The sequence below is a fragment of the Uloborus diversus genome, chromosome 3 (assembly GCF_026930045.1).
Source record: "Uloborus diversus isolate 005 chromosome 3, Udiv.v.3.1, whole genome shotgun sequence".
NCBI classification, from domain to species: Eukaryota; Metazoa; Arthropoda; class Arachnida; order Araneae; family Uloboridae; genus Uloborus; species Uloborus diversus.
In genome coordinates this window covers 178,595,091-178,617,811 of record NC_072733.1, presented here as the reverse complement: position 1 = coordinate 178,617,811, position 22,721 = coordinate 178,595,091, and the positions used below count along the sequence as shown (strand labels likewise).

Below are 22,721 nucleotides of genomic sequence, written 5' to 3'. Positions count from 1 at the left end.
AAAAGTTTAAGTGACAGGATCAATTGTTTGTCGTTGTTCAAAAACATGATTGATGTTGTTGGTATAGTTAAACTAACAGAAACTAAGAAAAAGCCTGTTTTTGACAGATTAATCATTTTGCAATCGATTGTTAATTTCAGGGAAACACATTTCACTCTTTATTTACACTTCACGGCACACGAATTACACATTAACCCAGAAACGACAGATAAAAATAACTGCGCCAAAACAAAACATTTTGGCTCAGTAATGGGCGTATCTCATAAGACGTTCATTCCTGAGCCAAAAAATGCTATTTATTTATAGTTTCTGGGAATTATCAAAATGTAATTGAAATATTTAGATTTAGTGTCTATGTTATTCATAAAGTTCAACAATGAAACAGGAATATAATATATTTTAAGTTTTCGTAGTGTGTTTTTTGCTGCAGTTGATACGTCAGTTAAAATGAAATTGCGCGGTTCAATAACAGACTATCCATAAGGTATGTACGTTCCTGAGCCAAAAAAAGTTAGTTTTATTTATTGTTTCTAGAAATGTTCAAAATTTAATTGAAGTACAAAGATGTAGACTGCTGTGTGCAGGTAAAGGGCAGTAACTGCATTTTTTTTTATTTTTCATTTTTTTGCATTTTTGTCATCTGTTGTACATTATCGTACAAGCTCGCTTATTTGTTTTCCGCTGAAAAAGAGGAGCGAATAAAACGTCTTATTCCAACATTTTCCTATTGTTAGTATTGAATGCACCACACATTTCTTCAAATATCTCGAAAACACATTTCTGCAGATACTGCCGTTTACTGGCACACGGCAGTAGAGTCTACACTATTCATAAATTTCATACAATGAAACAAGGATAAGGATCTAGCATATTTGAAGTTTTTGTATAGTGTGTTTTTTGCTACAATAGATACATTTGTTTTATTTATAGAATGGGGCTTGACATGTTAGTATGAACAATAGCGTCTGCTGCAAGCATTGTGAAGCAGCAAATGCTAAGGTGACCCCGAAACACACTTTAAGATTTAAGAAAGTAATTTCTCCTAGCGGGGGGAGAGAGATTCGTTATGTTCATTTTGTTTTTGGGAAAAGGGAAAGGTGCAACTTTTGTTTAAAGGATAAATTAACTTCGGGAGAACTATCAAAGTGAAGATGATTTTTCAAATTTAGTCTTTAAAGGGGGGGGGGGGTGATCTCAGAATTTCTTCTTCTGTATCATAAGTTTGAGAGTAACATATTTAAGAATATATTTATTTATTAGTTGTTTGAGTGCTGTAATCGTTTTCGTGAGATAAATTAATCTACTTACAAGAACATACTATTAAAACTCAATGCAAAACTTCGTCTACGAGACGGGAAAAAGACTTAATTTCATTATATTGCTGTTCATTTCATTTTAATGCAACTCATTCGCCGCATTTTGCACATCGCCTTTTCGCACACAACGGAGTAATGTGAACTTTGATGATTCTCCCGAAGTTAATTTATCCCTTAAACAAAAGTTGCACCTTTCCCATCTCCCAAAACAGAAATTAATATAAGAGTCTTTCTCGTTTGGACAAATTACTTAAATTTTTCAAAACAATTCTTTGCTCAAACCATCCAGTACTTAACATCCTACAGTAGATTCGCGTGCCTTTTGAGGCTGCGTGGTTAAGAAAACAGTTTGACACACAAAAGTTGAGGATGCGATACCTGCTTTTTCACCTTAGAACGTTCATTGAAAAAAAAAGGCAACAATTCTTCCAACTCTGAAATTGTGTATTAAAGATCGGGGAAATGTCGAATACATTAGAATATTTTCCTCATAATGTTGAAAACAGCGAAAAAACTTGAATTGCTTTTCAAAAAATATAATTAAATAAATAGACGCATTGAATGCGTTAGGTTCACACTTTTCTTTTCGCGAATTGATTTTATATAAAATTTTTAATGTTAGTGACATATTAAAGTTATTGTTAAAAGTTTTGTTCGTATAGATTTTTAAATTTTAATTTCCATTTCAATGATAAAAGTTTCTGACAATGATTCTGAGTTTCTCTCCGTCGCTTTGCAAAGCGCAGCCCGCTCTGCTTTTTCTTTCGTTTTCGCAATATACTTTCCTTTCGTAACTGTGTTTCAAAGATAGCCACCTTTTCATGTCTCAAAAAAGTAAAGGAATTTTTTTTTCTTTACACATTTTGTTCTTTTTGCAGTCAAAAAAAAAAAAAAAAAAAAAAAATCTACGAAGGCAAACAAAAGGCACCGGGGAAAATGCACAAGGAAAAATAGTAATAGAGTGCCCGAAATTCAAATAACACCTCATTTTAACAAAGTCGGTACAGTAGAACTCGAATCATTCGAACTCCGACTATTTAACATTTACTATTAAAACATTTTTAAGCGCTTTTTGCCGTTTTCGCCCCACTGTGCGGCGGGGGCCAGTCCACCCCTGATGGCTAATAGGCAAAGTGTCATAATAATTCGGAGCAATCCCTCTAGCGGAACAGTCGGAGCCCAGACCATCAACTAACCATGATCATCACGAGATGCCATCAACGAACTATATGGGGTGCGTTCGTGGGCGTGATGCGGCTTTGTTCGGCCTCAAACTGAATTTAAAGGTGGACACTACTGGAGCCTTTTTTTTTTGAACCTTTAGTAAGCATTATCTCGATTCCAAAGTAGCAACCTAAATTGCAGCAAATTTAGATGGAAAAAAAAGGGTACCAGTTTCTCTTATTGATGAAAATAACGAATAAAAGTATTTACACGAGTGAATTGCGGTACATTTGTTTCAATGGTGTTGACTGTAAAGCAACGAGTGTTTTGGGTTTTAAATTTTTGGGAGACAAAATAGAAAGGAACGATATAGCGATTACTGTGTAGCAAGGGATTATTACAGAAATTTTCTATCTTAGTAACTGAGTTTTATACTAAGAATGTTTGTTGATAGCTGGAATGCCAGTTCGTGACTCAACTTATGCACAAAAGTAATTGTATCTGTAATCGCCATTTTTCAAAATATAATTGCAACTTAAAACGCAATTATTAACTTTTAAAAACTTTTTAACTTTACAATCACAATCATATTTAAATACATATGTAGGAATTTATTATCTCAATATGTCATTTACTATGTCCAGTCTAATCGTAACCTTAACCTTACGCAAAGCGCACAAATTAGAGAATTTATTTACTATATTTAATCGGAAATGTAATTATTTTCGAGGTTTAAGAGCTCAAATGAATGATATCTTAACTAGCCGAAATTAAACTTTGATGTAGATGCGGGATAAAATAATAAACCTCCACTGTTATAAAGCAATTGGAGATAACAATACAAATAGCTTTAAGACTAGTAATTGTATTGCATCCTCATAAAACTGGGCTCGTGTTTTTTTTTTTTTTTTTTAGATTTAATTCTGTTTTTTTTTTAAACATATTTTAAGGATTTTAGACAACAATTAGGTTACATTTAAAAATATAAATGATATTTTAAAAATATAAATGAAATAAAAAATTTGAAACTATTTTCGTGGAAGCAACTGTTTTTCAATAAAAGGTATACAAATATAAACCAATTTTAATGTACATGCGTGATTTAAATCACATTTAACATTTAAGACACCAGAAATAATAGTACTAGACTCTACAGTGCAAAAAAAAAAAAAAAAAAAAAGAAAGAAAGAAAATGCATAATTTCAATTACAATTATTTCTACTTTTTAAAACTAACATAAGCCAAAACAATTGTATCATGTTCTACACTTTTAACACTGCAGGTTGCATATGGCATCTTTTTAGGGTGAAACATTTTAGCCAGGGTTGGCAAGGTTTTGGACACTACGGCAAAAACCACGGTAAAAACCCTGGTTTTTACCGTCCTGTCCAAAACCCTTGTGTCCAAAACTGTCCGAAAGTGTCCAAAATTATATTTTTAGAAAAATTGTATTCTGTGAGAAAACATCAAAAACAGAATAAAATGTATCAAAGCAATGTTTTATATTAAACATTTATTCAGTGGAGAACATTCAACTTTTTTATGCAGCTGATTTTAATCAAGTTACATGGAAGTTGAATTCTTGATTAAAATTTCAATTTATATGCATTAGTTTAGTATTATTATTATTTTTTTCTTTTTTGATAATAGTAACCAAATTTCCCTATGTTTATGCATGTGTGCAAATGAAAGCAGGGTTGGCAAGGTTTTTATCATTCTGTTCAAAACCCGAAAGTGTCCAAAACTATTTTTTGAGAAACTATATTTTGTAGAAAACAATCAAAAACAGAACAAAATGTGTAAAAATTATTATTATTTTTTTTTTTTTGACTATTTAATACTTATTCAATGTGAAAATTCAAGTATAAATATATATGTAACTTATTTATGCAGCGGATTTTAATCTAGCTACGTGGAAATTAAATAGTTATTGCCAATTTTGTAAATAAAATATTTTTTAATGACAAATATTGGAGAAAAATATTGTCAAATACTCATTAATTATGATTCAATAATGTCAGTATTTATGCATTACAAACATTGCAGTAAATACGAATCGATTAGATTACAGCCTTTTAGCTTTAGCATAGTTTTGGACAGTTTAAGACAGTTTCAGACACTTTTGGACAGTTTTGGACGGTAAAAACCACCTGTCCTGTCCTAAACCAGTTTTGGACAGTTCAAAACCCAACCCTGATTGTAGCACTAGAGGCACTTCTTTTAGGGTGCCATTTTGCCTGCAATGGCACCTGGTACCAGAGAGGAAGCCAAATGGAAGCTTAAAAGGTGCCTAAGGGTGCCATACAGAACCTGGGATGCCATAGAGAGCCAAGTGGCACTCTTAAGGAGGTGCCGATGGTGCTACAACGTTTCATCCTAAAAGATGTCATATGCAACCTGCAGTTTTAACAGTGTTATGTGAGCATACTTTTGAACACTTACACTTGAATAATTTCTATTTCATGTTTAATCCATTTGCACAAATGAGACATTTTTACGCTCATATTTGCACTTTACTCCCGGTATTTTACACGTTGGCTTTAAATTTGTAGAGATTTTATTATTACGAACTATTATGTATCATAATATGAAGTATCTACAACCAAAAACGTTTTCTTGTACTTGAAAAATAATGATTTGTATTCGAATGTATCTTAATTAAAAGTAAAAGTTTAAAACTCTTGGAATAAAGTGAAATTAATGAGTGAAAATGTCACACCCGTGCAAATGGATTAAGCTTTTATGATGGGTTTCCAAAGCGGGTATCGTGACTCCCTAGGGTACCTCAGGGAGAGGTCAAGGGTATCGCGAAGAGTCACCGCTACTCCTGGCATAAACACAAATGTGTAGAATAGAAGTAGACTAGAGCTTAGAAAGAACTAGAGTGCCCTGAGCAAATTTTAACTATTTAAAGGGTGCTGCCGAGGGGGAAAATTTTGGGAACCCCGGCTTTATAATATTTTTAACTGCACGTTTAGATAAATCATATGCTAAGGCTCACTTCATTACTAAGCTGAAACTCTTTGTCTTTTCCAAATAACTTTGCTAAAAATTTCAAACACATAACTATTTTACAAAAGGAAAAACGTTTCGGTATTAATGGAATACGAAAGAAGCATTTCCATAAAGGTTAAAGATTTGTATTCTAAATTTTAAAGGATATTCTTTTAAGCACTAACATCACTAACTGCAGCGAAGTTATTTTTTTTTTTCACAGTTAATAAATGGGAGCGGATGCAATGGTGCAGACTGTGGCAATGAAATTTTTATGGGGATTGTTTTAGGAGTCCCATTTGGGGGTCTCATCATTGGAGGGTACTGAGACATCCTTTTGGATTCTAGATCTAGACTAAATTGTGGATTGCAAATACAATCAATAGAACTTAAAAACCCAATAATTAAGAACAAATGAAGTTAATCATGATTATTACGAATTGCAATATGACTGGTGGAATGAATAACGCTTTGCTACAAACAGGTTTAAAAAGAAAAAAAATTAAAATTAATTTGAATTCTGAAATTTTGAATTCAAATTATGTTTTTCGAAATCACAAACTGAGACACGACCCTACTCATTGGAGTTATTGTTTCTAGAAACAGCTCCTGCCGCCCCCCCCCCCCCAAGCCTGCCTCTCCTCCTGGGCGGTTACGTGTGCATAGTTGTGTGTGTAAGTGTGTAGGCTTGTGTGTGTGCGTAGACCTGTGTGTATGCACGTAGGCGTGTGTGAGTGTATGAGCGTGCGTGTGTGTAGGACATGGACGCCTCCGACCAGGAGAAGCGGATAGCTCAGGACCGGAGCAGCCGCGCCGCGCCGCCTGCAGAGGACGGTGGGCGGTGATGCTGCAGAGGCTTCTGGTCCAAGCTGAAAAAGGCACGGAACATCAAAAACAGTCAAATGAGAACAATAAGCAATCGTGATTGCTCAACAAGTTTTCAGCGTTTCTGTTTCCTAACAGATTGCTATGTTTAGAAGGTGTTACACTAAATGTTATTTAAGCCCTTTCAACATAATGCTAAAAATGCTTGTGCATTAGAGGTAGAAGGAGGGGGGGAGGAGGTAACAAACGTCATAGAAAAGATTTAAAGAGAAAGAACAAAGAACTACAGTTGGGGCAAACTTAACCTGGCAGTGTCGTAATGCAGCGATTGGGAAATGCATGAGCATAGATTTTCACAATGCAGCTATACTAAAAAAGTTACCTAAATTAATGGATTAATTAATACAATGTATCAAAATTAGTGTAATTTATCTAAGTATTCCATAAATACTAAAGTTCGGAAACATGATTTAAATCTGTGGTGGGTTTGTAAGATGTGGTATGTTTTGAATACTCTGTTTTAAAATAAAAATTCATATTTTCTTCATGATCATGCATGTTTTGAGCAATGAATCCTACATTTAGCAACTTTTCATCGCCGTAGTCATGTAAAAGAACTGCAATCTTTACTTTATTCTTTACATCATATCTAACCAATTACTGTAACGTTACAAGATTCTGAAAAAAAAAAAATTATTAGTTCTCAAACATTGAAATGTATTACACACTACGCATGGGCAATGTCGCTCTTTTTAATGATCCGTTCATCAAAGGATCGTTTATTTCTTTTACAAGTTCATTGAACTCTCATTTACAAAAGGCATTTAAATTTTTTAAAAGTTCATAAAAAATCGTTAATTAAAAAAATAATTAACAATATAAATTATTTAAAGTATAAATATTTTTAAAACCCAGAGAGAGACAGAGAGTAGGCTATCTCTTTTTACTAATATTACAAATGCGAAAGTGAGTTTGTTTGTTTATAATTTTTTCACGCCGTAACTACTCAACCGATCATCATGAAATTTGGTATACACGTTGTCGGGAATGCGGGGGTGAACGTCGGGCACCTTTTGTTCAGAAAAAAAAAATTACATGATTTTTTTCCAAAAAAAAAGTCATATCTGTTCGATTTTTGCAGCATGTTAAAACCCTTAAAAAGTTGCACAGAGTGAACTTTACCCGAAGTTCGAGGGATAATTAGAACACCCCCTAATTCTTCATTTTAAGTTGATTTCATACTATAAAACGAGGCTATTCTTCATTTTTCAAGTATCGTCTGCGGTTTCTGGTCACGGAATTGAAATTAAATATTGCATTTCTGATTCGTAGCATATGATATTTTCGGAAGAAAAGTAATAAATAATGAGCATAAAGAATTCAAAAAATAAAAAAGTACAGTGAAGGTTATCTCCCATAGTAAAATATCGTCTGTTTCGCAATTATAGTTATTTGCAGAAAAATGAGTGAAAACCTTTTTTAGTATACTCAAAAATATTGGGTTTAATTTTCATGTTTTTTTTTCTTTAATATTATCTGCGTTTTCTGCCAGTTTTCAAAGCTTAAAATAGATTGGCCAGCTGATAAGTTGATGCATGATATAGTTTTAGAATTACTTGTATTCTAAGTTTTTAAATATTTTTCTAAACTATTCAGAACTTAATTCATTAATACATGCTGCTGTCAACGTGGAAATATCGAGCCTGATGCTGGTTATTAAAGATGACTAAAGTTTGGGGATTGTAAAAAATCCAAAGAGGACAGAATTAAAATTTTGAGCCATAAAATTGCTCTTTTCTATGCACTGAAGGGACATTTTACTTTTTTTTTTTTGCCTGACTGAGTGTTGAACACATGCGTCACTTGACTAAACTTTATTTTTTTGAGGTAAACCGTGCAATGCCGGGCAATGCAGCTAGTAAACACAATAAACTAATTATTCATTAACTTATCGACGTAAACAAGATGGCAGCAAAAATCTGAAGAGCAAATGATTGCCAAAAGCTTTTTTAAAAAATAGAAAAGAGAAACATATGTTTAATTAATTGTGTGGTATTACTTAAAGGCGAATAAAAGTAAAAATTCAACGAACGAACGAACTGAAAGAAATGCGCAATGTTTAAAACGGTTCAAAAGAACGACCGCTCATTTTTTAGGACATTGTACTGTGCCGCCCATTTTAAGAAGTCGTTCTTTTTGACTCGTTCGTTCATGAACGACACATCCCTATTACCTATTACACACAGATAAGCAGCGAAGCAGCTATGTACTAGTAACTTTGCTAATGCAAGTAAAATGTATAAATTCGACGCATTTTATATTTAGAAATAAGCATTCTAAAACAGCAAAATTAATTTTAAAAAATGAATAAATAATTTAAATTTTTTAAATCAGTTGATTTAAATCGTGATTCAAATCATGATTTAAATTAAATTGATTAAGATCAACGTACTCTGTCACTGATGTAAAAAAAACTGTCCACAAAATGAACCTTAACATGAAAAGGTAAGATAAATAATAAACACAGTTGCGAAATTTCCGATACGTCGTACCTTTTTTCGATACATTGAATGTTTGTGGATTCACTTGTGCGTTAACATATCATTTATATAATGTGAGCAGTGAATCAACGCACGAACCAACAACAACGCAAGAACCCAAGCAATTGCAGAAGGAAAACAGCTCCGTTCCAGTGCTCGACCAAGCGTGGAAGCGGCGAGGGTTTCGCCTTTTGCATACTCTCAATAATAAGCATTGAACAACTGGTTCTAAACGCGCAGTTGGACATTCAAATACGCGTGGAAATAAAAAATTTGCTTTTAATATAACAATGTAGAACAACGGTTTTTTTAAATACAATTTTCGTTACACTGTTTTTTTAAAAAGCTGAACTTCATTTACATTTGAGAAAAAGAAAGTTGGTATTTTTGTTTAGAAAATGTTGAAGAAGTTTATTTTTTTAACCTTTGACAACAAAATACTGTATTAAAGAGGGCAAAAAGATTGTTCAAATAATATTTACAATGTATTATAAATATATTGAATTAATATATATCAAATTAATAATATTTGATTTCTTATTTTTAACAGTTTACTGTTATACTCACTTATAGAGCAAATAATTGTTTATTTCTCTTAGGTATTTTTTTGAATAAGCGCATATCACAGATCAATAAAATGCACGTAAACAAAGAGTTTGAAATAAAAATTTTGACTTTAAAGCCTATAATTAAAAGAATCATTTTTAGTTTTTTTCCCCTCAATTATAGCTTTTTTTCCGTATAAATATTTTTTTAGCAAGATGTTCTCGCGATTTTAGTAATGCGTAGTATGTTACGCATTACTGTATGTTACGCATGCGTAGTATGTGACGTCAAGCGCAGAAATGTCGTTTTTGAAAACCTCAATTTATTTTTTTTTGTCAAACAATGAGTTGACATAAGGGAGAATGATTTTCAGAAATTGATTTTTCTCAATGACTTCTATCATTAAAAAAAATAATAATAATTTTACAAAATAATAAAACTACCCAATCGTTCGAAGCAGCTTAGTATTTCGCCAAGTGAGTTAGATGAAAATGATTTCAGAAAATGCATTTTACAGTTTTCAGTTTTTTATTATTTTTTCATCAAAGGAACGTAATATTTTTATAATTTAAAAATTATATATTCAATGAAAAAATTAAACTCGGATCTGAGCTAAGTTTTGCTATTATATGGGTTATTCATTAGATTGTTTTGTTTATAAATATGCATAAAAAAAGTTTTTTTTTTAGTTTGTTTAAAAAAGAGTTTGAAATGTAGTTGTATTTCTTTTTGAAACTTAAAAATATTAATTCGGAAAAACAAATTATGGGATATTTTTTTCTTATTATATATTCATCTTCTGAACGGTAATTTTATAAGATTGGCTCCATTCGGAAAATTATTTTTGCTTTATTTGTTGAGATTCTGCTGGAATGTAGTATTATACTGCATATTGTTAATGAACTTTAACAATAGACTCAGAAGTGGCTACACAAAATGTTAATCCCAAGGTACAAGGAAAACTTTTGCCCAAGAAAGCCCTCATATAACTGATCATTCTGCTATCGGTCTGCTGGTGCGCGTAAGGGGCATGAAGTGGGGCATGCAGTCAAAGACATTAACATGCTCTGTAGACTGCAGAAACTCTGCAGATTTTCTGCACATGTCTTGAATTTGAAATAATAATACAAAATTTATGCAAAAATCTAACATTTCTGCAGTTTTCTTAAAATTCAAGTAAAATTAAAGTAAATCTTAAAATTCTCACAAATGACGCTTATTCGGCTCAATACTTGACATTTTCACGCGAAAAAGGATTATTATTTGGTTATACCATACCACTAATAATTCAAAGATGTAGTGTTGCCAAAACTTAAAGTAATTAGAGATTTTGTTAAATCATCACATAATTTTTTGCGTGCGATTTTGAGTGTCACTTTCCCTCCGAGTCCGTAACCCTGCCGGGGCTTTGGAGATAGAGTCGGAGTCGTGGCATCGGAGTCGGATTGATTTTGAGATAAGTGATTCGGAGTCGACCCCACGGTCCTGGTCTCGATGCCACTCAAAAATTTACTTTTAGCCGTAGAGTGATATTTAGAAAATTGCGACAACATTTACGAGAGAGAAAAATTACCCAGAATTTTTTTTGTTTTATAATATGCTTGGGGGACTCCAGCCCACAAAATATTTGAAAATCTTCCATGAAAACAAACAATTGATAACAATTAAGACTAAATTCTGTAAAAAACATAACTCATTGAACGCAAACTTGAACAACGTGAAAATGCACGTGAAGCATAACAGTCAAACATTATTTCTTTTTTTCCCTTCCAAAAATTGAGATTTCTTCCAAGCATAAAGCTTGGAAGGGAAGGGGAGACTTTCTTCTACTTAAATACATTTAATGTTAGTCATCGAGTAAATTTTACAAATTTGCGATGATATTTAGATGTCAGAATTTTTATTCAATTCATATCAAAATGAATAGATAAATGAAATAAAAAGAATGAATGTATCAAAAACTAAATGATCAAATGAATCATTAAACGTTATCTGAGTAAATATGTGAATGATTAATGAATAAGCAATAAAGAAATGAATGTGTAAGAATTTGTGAATGAACAAAGCATTTAACACGTAAGTTAATTAGTAAATGAATGAGTTGATAAATAAAATGAACTATTACACGTTCCCACAAAACACTTGGGATAATTAAGAAGCGTATGCTAAGCGTAAACTAAATGCTATGTTGCGAACTGAGTTTTAGTGCAAGGTGGCTAAAAAGTTTGAGAATTTTTTTTAGTGATGCAACGAACAGCAATTTGGCAGAATACCGAATATTCGGCTGCCGAATAGTAGTTCACTTGTTTTTCTCTAAAAACAAAGCGCAGGTAGCATTTAAAGCATAATTATGTGTGAGGTATTCAATATACCTTATTAAATATATTTTTAAAAATGATTTGGAGCATTTTAAAAAAATAACAATTTAAACTTAAAAAATACTCTGCGAAAAATTACCAAAAAGGAGATATTTCCTTAACAACAGTTACCAAGATCAAGTTCTATATTACAGTTTTTAAAAAGTATTTTTTTCTATTAGAGGCATTGTTTTATAAAGCTTCTTAAATAAATAATAAGAAAAAAAATTAAATGAAATGATGAAGAATTGGATTGCATCATATAAATTTTCTATGTATGTATACGGTTTCCAAAATAAACAGTAACAAATCAAATTTCTGTGTGAGAAAATTTAATTTCTGAAGTTTTCACTAGAAAAAAATATAATTATATTTAGATAAATAATCCAGACTTTATTGGTGGATAAAGTCTGGATATGATGAAAGGCATTCTTGAACAAAAGTTGGAGAAGCAGTTTTGTCAATTCAAGATCATGAACTCAAAATTGCAATGCAACTGTTTTTAATACCAGGTTTGAATTTCTTTTCAACAAAATTTAAGTGAAGGAGATAGTCACGGCAATAAAATAAAAATTGATGACCAAGGAAAAAATATCCAGCAGAACAGTCGGAACAAAATACATTTATCACAATTGTTCCACTCTGGCAGAAAATTCAAGTTCTGCGGCAGAAATGTCCGCTTAAAATGAAATAGGAGTACCAAATGCAGTGAACACTTATTTTCAAAATCTGGTAACTTTATATGGAAAGAGAGAGAGAGAGAGAGATAGAGAGAGAATATCAATATAAAAAATGCTGATTTTTTTCTTTTTTTAACTTTTGTGCATCATAATCTGTGTTAGCACTCAGAAAAATACAACTTTGTTCTATGATCTTCACAACCATAAATATTACAAAGAATATTTTTTTTAATGTAGTGTAAGAAATTATTATATTAATGAATATTTTTACATTACAAATTGCCATATTTTATAAGAAAAAATGAAAAGACAGGGAAAAAAACCTTTTATATAATAATTCAATTTTATGCATATTTTTTTTATGAGCGAAAAAAAAAACTAACCTTTGCTTCATGTATGCTTGCATTTATCTACTTAAATGCTTTGTAAACCCTCGTTACATGGCACTTGTCGGGAGATAACAAAAAAGCGCGATATATCCAAATACGCGATGTAGCCGAGGTCATAAAAGTAAAGATTTAAACAACGTAAAATTAATTACACGTGTCTCCACTAAAATATTAGTTCATTTTCGTATTAGGATGATTTTCGTGATAAAATCAAAAGAAAACTAATCTACCAATTTTTCTGTAAAAAAATGTTAAAAATATTTTTGTTGACTTATGGTAGAATATGAATTGAGAGTTGTAGCTTAAACTAGAACGAACTACGTGTGTAGAAAATATGCCAGTTTTTTTTAACTGATTGAACAAGAAGAAAAAAAAAAAATCTGCGGCGTCAAATGTAAAGCAACATTTTTGAAATATGTAAGTTTTTGGGAGACTAAGGAAAAGCGCGATATATCCGAATCAGCGATATAACGAGGGGTAACTGTAGAATTAATATCATTAGATAAAATAAGTACCAATTTTCCTAATATGCTAGAAAGAGGATTTTGTTTTTAGTAAATGGCGGGTCAAGATTTGTACCCGCGAATATCCTTTAAAAATGGCAATGCACTGTAGTAGTATAACAAGATTTCATTTTAAATACCCATAAAATTAATAAGCATAAAATGGATAAAATAATAGCATAAAATTAAATAAGCATAAAATAACATTTTTATAAAACTTTCGATGCGGGGAAAAAAAAAAAAAGATTTTTTGCACAATATTCGGCAGAACCGAACAGTAAATTAGACGTTCGGCGGAAGAGTTGAAGAGTTGAATAGGCCGAATATTCGTTACATCACTATTTCTTATCTCGGAAACCCAGTGGCGGATTTATAAGTTTGTTGTCCGTCAAAATGCATTTTTGGGGTCTTCTTGATCAATCATCTATGTAAAATGTTCATCATGCGCATATTTGTAAATCGTAGCGGTTATGCTGCCGTGGGCTGGTAAACGGCAGAAATGAGTTTTCGAGAAATTTGCAGAAATTAGTGTTGTGTTCAATACTAACAATAGAGAAATGTTGAAATAAGACTTTTTTTCGCGCCTTTTTTTCAGCGGAAACCATTTAAGCACACTTGTACAAAAAAGCTAACACACAACCACTAGCGCAGCCAGAAATACCTTATGGAGGGGTTTTTATGATCAAAAATACCTTCTGGGGGGCTTTTTAAAATAAAAAATACCTTACAAAACGGATTTTTTTGATAAATTCCTTCTGAAGTTGTTCTTTAAACAAAACAGTCCTTTCATATGCATAAATTAAAATATAATAATTTGCATTTATGAAAAAACCAATACCTCTGAGGGTGTTTTCAACCCCCACTCCCTTCACTGCGCCACTGCACACAACAGATGACAAAAATGCAAAAAAAAAAAAAAATGAAAATTTACAGTTACTGCCCTTTACCTGCCGACGGCAGTATGGTAATGGCAGCCCCTCGCAAGTGCAACATATTCAAAATATTCAAAATGGTAAACCCGCCACTGAAGAAACCTAGTGCCCATCCATATTTCACACAAAAGCAATATAATAGTGTACTTACCAACGACACTTCGGTCTATTGGAAAACATCCAATGCTATTGATCGGCTTTTGTGATTTAACACCCAAAAAGTTCGGAAAATCCATAATCCAACGGAAGACAGCGAAAATTGAGTCATACGGATTACCGCGCAAAACACAACGCACTAACCGAAACTAACCTCACAGCACTACGATCTTTCCTCCGTAAGAAATTAAACCGAAAACTATTTTACTCTCGAAGCGAAGCGACCAGCAGCGCGCGAAGTGAAAACGGGCTGGGAAAAAACAAGAGAAGGAGGGAACATAATTGGTGATTGGCCGGCGCGGATGAGTAAGGCGGTGCCAGAATCTCACCCGGTTTCCTTTAATTATTTTTCTTTTATAACACGTCAGAAGCTGTTTCCATAGTTACAGGGGTTAATTTAGAAGTGCATTTTCTCTCTCTCCATTCTGTTGCTATTTCCTAAGGAATAATCCAAACAGAAATATTTTTAGCTCTTCTACGAGCGTATTTTTTCACTTTAAAAATTGAAAATACGTCTCTGAAACTCATTCAAGCGCAGTCTACTTGAAGTAAAAAACGAGCATCCTGAGAAGTGAGAGCAATTGGATTTTTTTAATACATTCGAACTCTCTTATAACCAGGGCCTGGTTACCACGCAGGCCTACTAGGCCTGGGACTGACGCCCCATCTGCCTAAGGGGGCCCAAATTACTTAAAGAAACATGCATTAAAACTTTTAAGAAAATATATGTATTTTTAAAGCAATAATTTAAAAACATGACTTGTTAATTGGAAAAAATCATCCTTAAAGGAGATTTCTTTTTTCATTCTGCCATTAACGAATTAACCATGTCAAAATTATGAGGGACTCCGAAGGGGATTCATAAATGCACATGATAAATAATTTATACATAGTTGTGATAGACAAAGAGGCCCTCAGAAATGCATTCCGACGATTCTCAAACCTGTAAATCAACCACTGCATTCCACTATAGAATATTCGGGATGGGGGCGGGGGGGGGGGGCTAAAATCAATTGTGGGCCTAGGGCCTCACTTTTAGTTAGTCGGGCCCTGCTTATAACGAGCCCTGATTTAACGAGAACCCGGATTTAGCTAGGAAATCAGAAATATTTGGTTGGTACGATGTTACGCCTGTGGGAGTGTAACTCGCTTTTAACGAGCAAACCAGGGTTAAAGTAAGCAACACATTTGTGATTCATAAAATTTCTCTTGACCTTCAGTTCAACTTATCCTCTCTTAGAAAAATTTCTTTAACATTCCGAAGTCAACCGAAAGTGAATGATTAATCTTGTGGCGTATTTGGGTGACACCCTGGTCGTAATTTGCAGTGTCACCCCCCCCCCCCCACCTACAATCGCAAATAAAAACAATGTTTTTTACGTTCTGTGTAAACATGAAATTTATGCAATTTTCAGAAACGACTAGAGTTGTGTTTTTTGTGAAATTTTATGTTATATTATTTTAAGTACATAAATATTTTAAGTCAGGGTTGTTTGGTTTAAACCACGGATTAAACCAAGTGTTTTTTTTTTTTTTTCAAAAAAAATTTTTTTTTTTTGAAAAAATTCATTATTCCCCCCCCCCCTTCCCTCCGTTAAATGTTTCATAAATTTTACATATTGTTGTAAAGAGTAAAATCTAATTGAGGAGGCAAAGTAAATAGCAACGCTTTATGGATAAATTACATATGTATTTAATAAATTTAGAAACTTACTGCAAGATTGCTAAACAGTTTTTCTTTTGCTTTTCTCTTTTTTTTTTTTTTTAAATCAATGCAACTTTTCTATTAGGTACATAACTATACAAGACAGACCAACTAAGTTTTTCTAAAATAACATGGAGAAAAATCCAAGTATTATTCCTTTTTTTATTTATTCTATCATCATTATTTTTCAGTCTTTTGCATTTCAAAATAGTCAAAAAAGCATATTCCAACCAAAACTTCATTTACTACACAATTTGCTTCATTACTTAAGATTTATTGAGATAGATTATGTACCATTGAAACGATGCATAGTGTATATAAATTTTAACGCTAGAATATTTAAATGACAAGAGAAAACAAAATAACTAAAGAAGTCCAAGAACACTTAGAAGAGGCATAAAGTTGTGCTTATATCTGCACACTTTTTACCTCCCCGATAGGCGATGCAGTCAGAGCAAGAAAAGAAAATATATAAAATTATGGAAACAGAAAATATTAATGTAACTTGGTGTTCTTATATAAAAAAAAATTAATGCCAAATTTTCACCTTTCAAAGGACTTTTTTTAATCCCAATATAACAAAAGAAGTCTTATTAATGGTGGAAGAATCAATAAACATTAATTTTTATGACAGTCTTCATTATTAAAATCTGTTAAAAGGGTATTTTCATACTGGGGCTATATATGTAGTATATATGTATATATATATATATATATATATATATATATATATATATATATATATATATATATATATATATATATATATATATATATATATATATATATATATTATATTAGGACTCGACCGATGCATCGGCGCCGATGGTTCAACAATTTCGCCATCGGCATCGGCATCGGCGGCCGATGCTAACTTGCAGGAAACATCGGCCCATCGGCCTTAAAAAACATCGAAAAGCCGATGGAACTAGTCGATGTTTTTGAAAAAAAAGGAACTTTGTTGTTTTACTTTTTAATACAAAGTAAAGGGAGTTATTGTTTTTACATAAAATTGTTTACTTAAATTTCAGTATGAATTTCTATTTTAGTCACCCCTGAAAGAGTTTTTTATACAGCATTCAGGTACCAAATAAGTTAATTGTTGCGTTGTTTCTTGCGGCTGGATGTACGTATGTATCTCTCATAATTCATTACTCAAAAATGGTAAACTGTAGAAGGCTAAATTTTCGCATGTGGGGTGTGCGTACGTTCCAGTTGTGCACTTCACTTTTTGTTTTCGATCGGGTGTTCTGAAAAGCCTATATTTACTCATTTTTTGTGGCTATTAATAACTTATTTCAATGCAAAACTAATATAGCGTCTCAGACTGACGATCATTCGGTGATATATTGCCGAATTTGAGACTATGGAAATAAATATGAGATGGAGAAACCGGTTTTGTTTCATTTTCCTAGATTCCAGTTGAAACGACGGTAATTTTTAATTTTTCGATATTTGTAATATGAATCACAGTAATGCAGTCTTTTCTGTATTGCTTCGGCGGAGCTACAAGTTTGAGGCCTGTCGAAATACATTTTGGGGTCCTATTTCTCTAGCACAGAAGTTGTAAAACATTTATCATAAGCATTTTTGTAACTCTTACGGTTCCCCTATGGTTATGGGGCCTCTCGCGCAATTGCAACATTTGCTATATTTTAAAACCGCCACTGTACGTCAAAACAAACTCGGGTGCAAGTTTTAAAAGGGTTTTTCTGCTCAATGTTTATGATTATTTTGAACTCTATTTTTTACGATTATTTTTTGTATTTCCGAGAACACTTGCGTGCCCCTCCTCCAAATCGAACAATTTCTGAAATTAAACTCTTAGTTGTACTTCTGAGTTGTTTAAAACTAACACCATTCATAAAATTAGAGATTTTTTTTAAAAGCTTTATCTATTGTTGTCAGAAATTGATTAAAGACGTTTTGAATGGGAACATAATTCGGAAACCAAAGGGACTTTTGAATTTTTTCTTCGAAAGTGCTGAAGTAGATTCAGAAACTCTTCCGAGGCGTTGGTGGTAGCGGTTCTGTACTAAAAAAATGAGGCCGAAGTTTAATGTTGTGAGTCACTCCAAAATCAGAGGGTGACCCCCCTAACCCACCCTCGTCGTTTCAAGCACTTCTTAAATATTTAGCGGTTATTTATTTTGGTCAAGAAATATCATTTTGCGTATTCCTTATACTTGTTTCACCTATATTTCGTAATGCGCCATCTTTTTTGCATCATTAATAGCGATCGATTTTTTTTCTGTTGTAAGTAACTATTTTATATATATATATATATATATATATATATATATATATATATATAAAATGAATAAGTTATTTTCGTGTTCATCATATTTTTAATAATATGTTATAGAAAAGTTTCAAGGATTTTCTATTGTGCATTTTTTTAAATTTCGGAAAATTATTGTTAAATTTCAAAATTTAATTTGAACTTGTCGTGTGCTTCATAAAAGATTAAACAATTAAATTGTTCAATATTAGGTGTGAAAACATCAGATCAAGTAGTATATGTATTCAGTTATTAACTTGATGTAAATATTGAGTTTGTTTATTGTGGCTGCGTTTTAAGAACATCGCTCTTTTCATGGCTATTTCTTTTTTTTCGCAAAATTTATGTCACGGTTATAGCTTTTATGAAAAATGCAAACTTTTAGTTTCATAAATTTTAAATGAGTATAAAAATATTTTTATTATGATTTAATATTGTAATTTATCTGTTCCCTTTTTTGTTTAATTTGATGAGTAAAAAATGTCTACGTGCAATCTTTCCACTTTAATTGCGTAATTTGTTGACGGTTTCATAGTTTTATTCCTAATTTTTTTTGGAATGATTAAACAACATAATTTAATGTTTTTTAACGATGTTTAGTGTACCTAAATCCATACATTATTACAATATTACTGAAATCTTAGTTATATGTTCAATTTTTAAAAAAAAGTCAATTGGTTATTAAACAGTCTCTTCGTTTTCTTCCTTTATTTTTATTTTATTTATTTATTTATTAATTTTTTTTTATTTATTTATTTTTGCTGTTGTTCTTTCTCTTCCATCATACAGCAATCAAAAAAGGAGAAGCATAACTACACAGATACAGATTGTACGTAGTACGATCCAAAAGTTCGGGGGACAAGCTGTATAAAACCTTACCCAAAATAGTTCACATTACCTAAGCACATCCAACTTCAAAAGGGCAATTTGAGAGACTATGTAATTCTGCTAGTTTTCATATAACTCTTGGAAACCCTCCTGGAAGCCATTTTTCGCTACCGTCTGTGACGCAGCTTTATCTTCTCCTGGCGGAAGAAAGCGGCGTCCATGCTAATGTTTTTTTTTTTTTTTTGCTGGGAACAGGTAAAAGTCACACGGAGCTAAGTCCGACGAAACGTTATGTTATTTGTTTGTCACATCAACGTTGGCAGAAGTGCATAGTCGTTCAAGGTGAGTAATTTGTAGATAGATGTACTTCGGTAATGTGAACTATTCAGGGTAAGGTTTTAAACAACTTGTCCTCGAACTTTTAGATGATACTACGTACGTATGAGTTTTCAACTTACTATTTCATAACGTTTATAAGTGACGCAAGTTTACGCGCATGAAGCCATCACAAGAGAATTTGCGATAATTAACTAAGGAGGCGTTCAAAATAGATATTTCGGTCATCTATATGTTCTTAGGTACATATGCATGTACAGGTGCACCGAAAAAAGTTGTGAAGTTTAAATTGGGTGATCTTCAAATAAAAATTTAGGTCGAAATCTGATTTTTTCTTTTTTTTTTTTGTGATTACAATTCCTTATTCGTAGAAAGGAAGTAAAGTGAAATGAATCAATGATCCTTTAAAGCCCTGACAATCATATCAATTTATTTCTGTTAGATTTTTTTTTTGCCATCGGCCAACGGCATCGGCCATCGGCCATCGGCCATCTTTGAACAATCGGCCAACAATCGGCATCGGCCCATCGGCCAAAAAATGCCATCGGTCGAGCCCTAATATATATATATATATATATTAGGGTGGAGCTTATTTGCACTGAAAAAATAAAGTTTTAATTTTTGTAGGTCTTACCCTCTTAATTTGTTCCTTTTGATGAAAAACCACTAAATATGAAGTTTGAATGAAAAATTTTGATATTTAGAGGTAGCTCAATGAACTTGAAGTTTGTTACATAGAGAAAATTTCGACGAAAAGTGATAGTTACACATTTATTTATATAGCACTTGTAAATCAATTGAGGCATGAAAGAAGGTTATAAAATGCACATGGCATTGTTCTGGAAACAAGTTATTGTTTTGAAACAGTCCCAGATAAAGTCACTTTCCTGCTGTCAGGGTATATTCTGCGGTGTTTCTCGATGACTTGCAGCAGAAACAGCAACTGCCTTTCATCATATGTTATCAGTCCACTGAACTCCTGAATGAGTGACACTCCACGTTCAGCATGATCATTCACTACATTTAAAGCTTGAATAATTTTTTTGGCTTCTTTGTAGTCATCTCTTGTTTCCCACGATGCTGGATCAACAGAAAAATAATCTACGGGCAGGTTTAATGCCTGGAACAGTGACATAGACTTTGCTGTTACAAAATCATCCAAATTTTTGTTCCCAAATGTTTGAAGATCAATCTTCCTCTGTTTAGAATTTTCTTTAGCTGGTTTTATCATAGCACTGACCATTTTTATCTTGGTAGATGCACTGACATGACTATCAAGAAAAGCCAACGAAACTAGTTCCTCTGGTAAATACCATAAATGGTTGGAAAACTTATTTGCAGCTGCTTTCGAGATATTTGTATGAATAGCCGAATATTCAATCAAAGACTTCATTAGTAACAGGTCATTATATGGAGCACTTGCAGCTTCTGGTGCTGATATCCGCATGCTTTCATGTATACACGTGCAATGAAAATGCATACAGCTGTTAATCCCTTCTCTTCTTTAGATGCAAGCTTGAATTGTGATCTAAACATCCAGATTTTGAGACTATAAAAACATTTCGACATCCAACGGTCGTGATGCATGGCTCCAGGCGACATAAATTTAACACCTCTAACAGGGGCAGTTCCAAGGAAAATAAGCACAAGTTCAACTAATTCTTTATAATCACCTCTTAGTTGGTTATAAGACTCTTCCATGTACTTTTTTGCATAAGCAATTGTATCTTTTATATCCTTTATCAGTTCATCAACTACGTCAATTGAAATTCCAGTTTCGTACTGGTCGGTGTCAATGAAGTTCCAAAATTCCTTGAAACGTTTGAATAATGGAATTTCAGGAGAAGATGTGGCTCCCTTGCACACTTGAAACACTGAACCTATAATCAGTCCCAACACATGATGCCTGCACGCAAAAGGAACACATGCACCCGAGTTACTGCCAGTGTTTGAACTGGTTGTGTCAAAACACATAGCATGTATGTTGTTTGATATTCCCCAGCTTTTCAATAGCTTTAAATACTGCTGTAGCCTTTGCCTCACCTGTCCCAGATGGAATTCTTGGGAACTGCAAGTAGCTGGTGAATTCTTTTCCCAGTTACTAGTACAGGCAGGCGATCCACTTTATCTTTTGCAACGAATCAGGAATTAATTTGCTGTCCCAATGGATAACTAGAGGGGCGTTAGGTTGAAACTTAGCCTTTATGTCTGCATATTTCTGAGCTTTTTCCTTCCTTCTTTGACAGCGAATTGAGTCCTTACTTAAAGAAAATTCATTGATATTGAATCCTAAGTTTTTTGCAGTTTCTGCTATGATATAGAAATCCTTTCGGTCTGACACTTTTGTTGTGTCCAAAGCTGCAGCAAGTTGGGGAGTAACTATAGTTTTTCTCCCTCGCTTCCTTTTCTCTCTTTTTGATGCTTGTTCTGTGATATCCATTTTCTTACCTTCTTCCGTTGAGCTTAATTTGCTATCAGTTTCAGTATCAGTAGATGATTCAAGTTCCACTATAGAATCTTTTAATTCTTTAATTTTCTGTTGCTGTATTCGGACATTTGCTTTTGTTTCTCGTTCAAGAGCTTTTTTCTCTTTTATATCAAGCTTTTTATCAACTCCTAACATTGATCCACATCTATCTTTCTTCCTTTGTGCTATTAAAAAGTCTTTGTCTTCTTGTACGACTGCTTTACCGTAAAACATCAGCATGAGCAACATCAAAAAGATCTTCTAATTTAGAGAGAAAAGTTGATTCCTTAGCTTGCTGTGTTGATGAACATGAAGCTTTATTTTTCTTCAAAAGCTGCCTTTCTTTATACAGCTTTTCAAGCTTCATTTGGCAATTTTGGTTGTCTCACATAGGAATTCTAGCTTTTTGCCAAAACTTGGCAATTTCTGTGATGGTCAGAGTTGAAGCTTGTCTTACGGTTTTCTTCAATTCAAGATGATCAGGGGCCAATCCAGGATATTTTTCTCGCTACCTATTTTTGTGAAAGTATTGCATCATTCTATTTCTGTGAAAGGTTGTTTTTTTTATCAGCATTGTTTTTGTGAAATTTTAGAGGCATCCTAATTTTTGTAACAGAGAAGTAGAACAAGTGAAATTTTAGTTTGAAAAGTGTAAATGTCATCTAGTATTATTTTTAGCAGGTTTTGTTTTTTGGGGAGGGG

At 32.7% G+C, this 22,721-nt stretch overlaps 1 protein-coding gene across 1 annotated transcript in view; it reads right to left on the bottom strand.

The window, feature by feature from the left end:
* LOC129219069 (forkhead box protein F-like) overlaps positions 1-22,175 on the bottom strand; it is a 155,243-nt gene extending 133,068 nt beyond the window's left edge. Inside the window, exon 1 of the mRNA XM_054853388.1 lies at positions 22,001-22,175. Coding sequence (XP_054709363.1) covers positions 22,001-22,175 — 175 coding nt within the window. The remainder of the gene's footprint in view (positions 1-22,000) is intronic.
* Positions 22,176-22,721: the final 546 nt, after the last annotated feature.